Below are 8,189 nucleotides of genomic sequence, written 5' to 3'. Positions count from 1 at the left end.
TGATAATAATAAGTGTTAAACAAACAATGACAAGAAATATACTAATAATAGCAAATTTATTAACTTTTTTTATTTTTAGAAAATCTGATACAAAGAAATTTTAGTAATTTGGCTACATTTGTAAAATACTAAATCAAACATCGCCTTTTCTTTTAAGATTTTAACCTCTTGTAATTTTTAACTTCTTTTTACATGTTATTTTCCCCAAATAAAATTCACACGCACACACTAATATCAACTAGATATTGTTCAAACAATAAGTGGACATTTTCATTTGTTTTACATTTGGGGGGGAAAAAACATAATTGCGTGCTTTACGTACGCATCTCAAGCCATACACCGTCCATAAAGTTGCTGACATTTTTGCATTACGCTATATTGTATAATAAAAATCTTCAGCTCTAATATTTTTTTTCATAATTATTTCATAAAATTAATCTGTAATTCCTTTTGTTATTTTACATTTGGTGAAAGACTTCATTATATGTTACTATTAACACCAAACTATAAGGGGACACAGTCCAATAGCGGGGCATGCGATCTGGACTAATGAAGAAATGTATAGTAAGAATCATATGATCATGTGATAAAATATATCAAATAAAAAAATAATACGAAGCAAAGCTACAAAACCATGTCAAAAAGGGGAGAAGAACAAAAACAGAGCCAAAAGGCCAAAAGAATAATAGATGAAATTTACAGAAAACAAGGAAGTTATGCTGTGCATAAATCATCTTAATCCAAAGAGATGCTTCAACTCCGCTGGGAAACCGTCATCATTAGCAGGTAGCTATATATGTCAGCCCAGATCGCTCCGATTCGTAAGAGAAAAATAGATGGATAATAGTGGATTGCATCTCTTTCTCTAGCTAGATTCCTCTGAAGTACCAGAAAAAGATCGAAATCGGTGCGATGAAAGCTTTACACGTTCCATGGTCCGGACCTATTTTGGGAGAAGGTAGTAGTGGTGTGGTGTTGGCTCTGATCTCTACTTCTCCAGCTACTATGGGAGTCGTTGAAATAACTGCTACTGTAATCCTGGCTTCCAAAAGCCAGCCTCCTGAACATTCTGATTTGTTCATTTTGCTCTGCAGAATCAAATACTGAGCTCTGCCCAGGCTTCATTCCATTATTCAGATCTGCTAGTTCATCCATCAAATCTAAAGCTCTCACAACCTGGAAATGAAGGGCAAAACAGGAAGAATGCACAATTAGTATCTCTGAAATCAGATTATCTATAGGTTTTTTTTGCCCCCATGCTTGTCGATTATCTCTCCCAATCATGTTGTTACACCACACTTGACCTCAACTATTGCGATATAAGATACATTAATACTCCTTACCCATTTTATAGTATAAATTTTACACTATAAAATGGGTCTTATATGTAGGATTAGAGGAGTATTTAAGATGAATCATTATTGTGGTTATGACAATTGGAAAAAAGCCTCAAGATTTCATAAAAATTAAGCAAAACTGTCTAATATATAAAAATAGTAATGAAAGAGATGAGATCAAACTATCTATAAACTTGGATCGCACAAAGTCATTTGGGTTATTAGTATACCATACCAAACACAAATGATATCTTAAATGTCAATTAAATTCCTAGATGTTAGTCAAGAAGGCATTGCATCAAATACATCCTTGGTAGGAATTTGCCGTGGCCTCATGGCTTAACTTTTCCCCCCTGCAAAACTTAATGTCGCCTCGCTCCTTGTATTTTTTTTTTTTAAAAAAAACACATTCTTTGTGAAAATGTTCATGGTAAAGAATAAAATTACCTGACTCATTCGGGGCCTCTTCGCTGCAGAGTGACGCACACAGGCTGCAGCTGCCTCGATCATCCGGAACATTTCATTCTTATTATAGTTCTTCTCTAACCTTGGATCCACCAACATATCAAAGTCTTCGTTATCAAGTACTTCGTTTAGCAAAGGACGAGCCTGAAAATCAAAAGTTAGCTCAGACATTCATAGAATTTCATGATAAATTAGGGAAAGCGTCATACTGCTACTATATTAAGATTTGATGTCCTATTGCGCTTAATATCTAGATAAATGATGTTTGTCATAACATAATTACCCCCCACAAATATAAACAGTAGCCGTAAAGGTGTTGAGAAAATAAGGAGAGCAGAGGATGAGGAAAGAAGAAATAGACCCCAAACAAAATGTTACTAGAAGTCTCAGTCACCCTACACTGATCCCTCAACCTCTATACCAGCACTATTGAGTTATGACAACTCAAAATCACATAAACTCACAACTTAGGGGCCACTGCAGATACCTATGTTATTTAACCAATTAACCCCACAAGACTTTCCTAAGCACTTAATATCTCTTAACATGATAACTCCTTTATAAACTACTCAAGTTTTTTAAATTTTCAATATTTCATTTTTCTTGCTGTTTTTTTTTTTTTTTTTTTTGGGGGGGGGGGGGTTGGGTTGGGGACAGAAGGGTGATTCCTTCATGCTTCTATGTAATGGTATACATGTATGGCCATGGTTCTTCCCGTTTTAGTTATGTTTTCTTCATGATTGTCTAGCATTTGAAAGAGATTGAGTACAACGATTTACATGCAGAACAAGAATTATGAGTACAGAGGCTCCAGAAGCTCCTCTGACTAAAAACTATGAGAATTCACAAGAAAGATATCAAGCCTCATAATTTAGGACATATTCTTCTGCTGATTTTCTTGTCCATCACTTTAATTATGAGATATTAGTGAAGAAAGGATGATATTAGGGATAGTCTGCTTTACTATCTCATTAACTGTTTTAAGCATGCAATGTTCTTTATAAAACCTTATCAGTTCGCTTTTTATAGAGCTTAGGGATTGCATAAAATATCAATAATTCTTTTTCTTCCCATCTCCCCCCGCCATCCTTTATCTCCACTTTCTTCCTCCCCTTCCATTTTCAAATGGTCTTGCATCGTCTCTGCTATAATTATGAGAAAGAAGCGGCAGCAGCATAGCAATGCTTGTATACAATTTACCCATTCAACTAGGCTCTCATCACCAACTGGCTGAGAGGCATCTACAGGCTTCCGACCTGTAATTAGCTCCAAAAGCACAACTCCATAAGAATAAACATCAGATTTTTCAGTCAACTTCCCACTTGTTGCATACTCCGGTGCCATGTACCTGAAATTCAGCTAATTCTGTTAATCATATATCCTCAAAGCAGGGCCAACAGTTCAGTAATATCAATTTCCAGATGAAATGAATTTAAGCTCCATTCCATTTGTCAAAAGGGCTTAAATTTCATATTTAAATCCACCAGCATCACGGGAAATTTTAAAATAACATTGCTACTATAAATACTAGCAAGATTACAAACCAATTGATGTAGATGTTTCTTTGCCTCTTTATATGATTTTATTAATTAGATTTTTCGATTTGGGAATTATACTTCAATTAAGGTTTCAACCGAAGACTGTACGGATGTGGTTTGCTTTGACATGTTGGTCCTAGAGCTATCTTAGGCCATATCAAGCTACAAATAGGTGTCTAGTCCTTATAATAGTGACTTCCCTCTTACGAACAATAATAACTATGACTATTCAGTTATCTTTATAGTGTTCTTGACTTCTTGTTTGCTCTCTTTCGGTTCCACGACACTAATATTTGATTAATAATCATTCTTGCAGAGGAATAAGATTACCATAATAAAACTATTATCCACTACTTCTCCAATTTCTCCTTTCGCACATTCTTACCAACAAACTGACAAAACTAATGGTGCTTAGTAATAAAAGAATGATTAGAAGCACTAATAATAGATGCGATAGACATATTCCAATAAGGATGAACAAGAGCAAATTATAAAATATAAATGAATAATTATAGGATTCTGTCAATAAGACTAAATTATAAACATAAACACAAATGTTACATACCCAAAGGTTCCCATTACACGCGTAGTTACATGTGTGTATGAATCCAAGGCTAATTTTGCAAGCCCAAAATCAGAAACCTGTTGGTCAAACCACCAAAAACAGTCTTAAAAACAAAATGCATTAAGAAAGCAAAACTTAAATTTGGATATGCAATACAGCTTAAGCTGGCAATGCATTGAGAATATACTAGATAGATTTAGTCACTTAACAATTTAACAATTTTATAATTTCATTGTAACTTACCCGAGCTTCAAAGTTGTTGTCAAGAAGGATGTTTGATGACTTGATGTCTCGGTGAATAATTCGTGGATGGCCTGATAGATAAAACAAGGAAATTATATAAGGTGTGATATTCTTCTTAGCCAGTATATAAGGTGGAGCATAAAATCAACAGTTTATGTAAATATTTGCTGCAACAACACAAGATAGAGAAACTCGTGCAGTAGTACCATGGAAATGCTTTAATTTTCAATTGAGAAATTGAAGTTAAAGGCATCGATATGCACCATAGAAAATTGAAAAAAAAAAAAAGAAAGCGATTTACAGTCTTCATGTAGGTAAGCTATTCCACGAGCTGAACCAGCAGCAATCTTGACCCTGGTAACCCAGTCCAAAACTGGCCTGTCTTCACCTGCAAAGTTTAATATACCAAGGTTTTATTTTAGATCAAATTCTTGTATGCTTAGATGAACTATATCAATTATATTTTTTTGACATATGGACTCCTCTTTTGGAGCCAGAAATTTGTGCAGTTACCATATTTACTCATTCATTAAAATGTTTGGCCTGATATATTTCTTACCATGAAGATGGTAATGAAGGGTATCGTTGGGCAAATAGTCATAGACAAGCAATCTTTGATGTTGTGATATACAGTAACCCACCAAGGAAACCAGATGGCGATGATGCACTCGGCTAATAATCTCCACTTCTGCTTGAAATTCACGTTCCCCTTGCCCACCACCAACTTTGAGCTGTTTCACAGCAATTTCTCTTCCATCAGGGAGCAAACCTTTGAAGACACAACCAAATCCACCTTCACCCAAAAGATTTTGTGCTGAAAACCCATTTGTTGCTTGCACAAGTTCTTCATACATGAATGATGACCTCGACTGACTGACTCCACCAGGCTCCGATGGAGAATACATGAGATCACTTCCAGAGTTACTACCATGGTAGGGAGCTGGAGACTGTGGCCTCAAGAATATGGTACCTAGAGGAGAATAATAATTTCAGAAAAGTCATTCCAGTTGTCATTTGCAATTTCAATTCTTACTCAATAAGTTGCGACCACAAAAGGCAAGTCAGCTGCTCAGTTGCATGTCATTTAAACACCAGCATATGTTTCAAATATTTCCAGTTAAGAAAAGACAGTGTCTAACAAGAAGAAAAATCAAGTTTCATTATCATAGTTGCTTAAAATTATCAGAGGTGTATAGAACCAAAAGACTCAACCAATAAAGTGCAACACGTAAGAGAAGTTCAAGAAGGGCAGCTCATTCAAGATAGAATTCAAAAGAGAGAAAATGGTAATGGCAATAATTTACAGAAATACACAGAGACACTATTAACCTATAAACAACAGGGATAAAAACTCACATTAACATGACTGCAAGACTGATTGGGCTCATATAAGAATACGACAATGGGCCTCAAAGATAAGAGATGAGGTTTTTTTTTTTTTTAATCCTTTTGAAGATAATCGCTAACTACGTCAAGTTAATATACCCTTTCAAGCATCATAATTTCGAGAAGACAAACAATAAAATAGAGATTTCATAAAGAGGATCACATCCCCATGCTATAGGTTTTGCCATCTTGAAAAGAAAAAGTTGTATTTAATGGTGATAAATAATTAGAATTTTAATTATTACTAAAGCGTCTTGCTGGTTCATCTAAAGAAAAACCTGCAACAGAGCTAGAACTTCTCTGTTTTAAAGTATGCAGCAACCAGAATCTTTATATCTAAAATTCATGTTTACATGTAGTTTAGGAGATCTGCTAGTAGTACTCTGAATAACAAATAGTTGAGGTTGAGAAGAAAGAGAATACATTTAAACAACCAAGGAGACGAAAGTTGCTGACCGTTGGCAGTGTACAATGCAATACCTGAATTCTGAGATGAGCCAAATGGAGAGGTCATAGCATAACCAACTTTTGATCCTGTTTGCTTCCTCTTTCGTTTTACAAACCACACTGCCATGATAAGAAGGCTGAGGACAACAAAGCCAACTATGGCACCAATAGCCACACCTCCTCCTGTATTTAACCCCTTTCTATGTGTGGGTGGGGCATTTGCAGTTACACTAGTATTATCAGTTGGTTTTGCAGTTGGTTTCTCTGTTGGAATAGACGGTAGGGCTGAAATTGGGCCCCCAGCTGCAGATGAATTAGTTGGAGGAGAAGGTGCAACAGTTGGTGGGGATGAAGAAGCAGATGGAACTGAAGGAGGAGAAGGTGATGGTGTTGCAGATTGAGGGGGATCATCTGCAGGAGGAGAAGGAGGAGAGTCGGAAACAGACGGTGGGGGTGTAAGCACAGGAGCACTTTCTGGTGGCTTTCCCAGAGGTGGAGGAGGGGAACCGGAGGATGGTGATTTTGGGACATTCTTTGGAGGAGGAGGAGAATTGCGGTGAGAGGGAGGCGGATCTGCTGCAGGAGGCTCCTTGAGGCCTTGGGGGGAGGAGGAGAACCTCTACTGGAGGTGGTGGGGATAAATTTGGAGCAGCAGGTGACTTCTGAGCTGGAGGAGGGGTGGAAACAGATGCTGGTGGAGGTGATGGTGGTGGCAATGCTGAAGGTGTTGGTGGAGGAGAATTTGGCGTAGATGGTAAAGATGGTGGTGGCAATGCTGGAGGCATGGTTGAAGCCGGAGGGGACAATGATTCAGGGGGGGGAGAAGCCGGTGGCAGCAATGCTTCAGGCGGGGGTGAAGCTGGTGGTGGCAATGCCGGCGGTGGGGATGAAGTTGGCGGTGGTGTAGCTGGTGGAGGAGAAAGAGATGGGGAAGGAGGTGGGGTTGCGGCGTCAGAAGGAGATGAAGGAGCAGGGGTATTAGAGGTTTGACTGGGTGGGCTAGAAGTGGGAGGCTGTGATGATACGAGAGAATTTGATGGGGAATTATCAGCAGAAGTGGGTGGAACAGCAGAAGGGGAAGAACTAGGAGAAGCCATCAATGTAATCTTCCCAAGAGATCAAAATGCACTAAAATATTTCCATTCCTACTTTACAAAATTAACGGTTCCTCCCCAGAAACAAACACTAGGCCAAGCAAGACCTTCCAGATCGGAAATGAACCACAAAATACAGATCAAGCTTTCCCCAGAGAAATGAACAAATTTAACAATCAACTTGACCAGGATGACCGAATTCAGGAAAATGTGGGTTAGAAGAGGTAAATAAAAGTCAATATATCCACAACCCCTACGAAGAAAATTTATGAACACTCCAGTGTAATCCTCAAGGAAATGCAGAAACTTTTGGGAGAAAGACAAATCAAACCTGCAGCATTATCACGCACATTTGTAACTCATCTTCTCCATTAAGAACCAAAAGTCAAGGCCTAGTGCAGAATGAGCAGATCGCCAAGAATAAAAAAAAGCAGACTTTAGAACAAACAAACAAACTGAAAATGAAGAAATGTTTTACCAAAGACGTGTATGAACGACAGTTTGGAAGCTGAGAATTCTTCAGAAAAGCTTCATTCGCGGAATATGGGGGAAGAGAAGGAGAAGCCAGCCGGATACGCAGATGAAAACGTGGGGGCGACTTCAGAGGACCCAGCTTCAGTCCCTCACATGCAGCCCCGGAGGAAAAGTGGCTTGGACAAATTTGAAAGAATAATTATACAGCTGATTTCTTTTTCTATCCCTTCTGTTCTCTTTCAACCTCTCGTTGAAAAAAACAAAAATTTGTCTGTAGTAAATGGAAAAGACGCAGAAATCATTATCTCATTAATACCATTAATATATTATAGTACTTCTAGATTCTCACCGTAACATACATAAGTGGTGCTTAACTCCTTGTGACTCCCTCTTGCTCCGCACTAAATAACAATTTTATACTTGAATAATAATTTTAATAAAATTAGTTAAAATTAATTATTTCTTATAAAATATTAAAATTACTATGAACAGAAGTCATTAATGAGAGAAATTTGATTAATTTATTACAGAAATAAGGTGAAAAATTAGAAACAAACCATGTTAAATTATAAAACATGTTGTGGGTCCTTATCTTAATTATAGTTTTTAAGATTGTCGCTTTTGAAATTTAATGTATTTT

The 8,189-nt window shown here is 37.2% G+C and overlaps 1 protein-coding gene across 1 annotated transcript; it reads right to left on the bottom strand.

Moving 5' to 3' along the window:
• Positions 1-542: 542 nt before the first annotated feature.
• Positions 543-7,693, bottom strand: LOC114734594 (proline-rich receptor-like protein kinase PERK8). The gene is made up of 10 exons (XM_028922217.1): positions 7,554-7,693; positions 6,605-7,406; positions 6,015-6,567; positions 4,708-5,118; positions 4,450-4,536; positions 4,149-4,219; positions 3,906-3,982; positions 3,003-3,150; positions 1,785-1,946; positions 543-1,176 (listed from the first exon to the last, which is right to left on the bottom strand). The coding sequence occupies exons 2-10, from the start codon at positions 7,076-7,078 to the stop codon at positions 922-924; spliced, it is 2,238 nt and encodes a 745-aa protein (XP_028778050.1). The 5' UTR covers positions 7,079-7,406; positions 7,554-7,693; the 3' UTR covers positions 543-921.
• Between the last annotated feature and the right edge of the window lie 496 nt (positions 7,694-8,189).

Source organism: Neltuma alba, unplaced genomic scaffold (genome assembly GCF_004799145.2).
Source record: "Neltuma alba isolate B1F8T4 unplaced genomic scaffold, ASM479914v2 tig00013118_pilon, whole genome shotgun sequence".
Classification (NCBI taxonomy): Eukaryota; Viridiplantae; Streptophyta; class Magnoliopsida; order Fabales; family Fabaceae; genus Neltuma; species Neltuma alba.
This window is presented reverse-complemented; position numbering and strand designations above follow the sequence as displayed.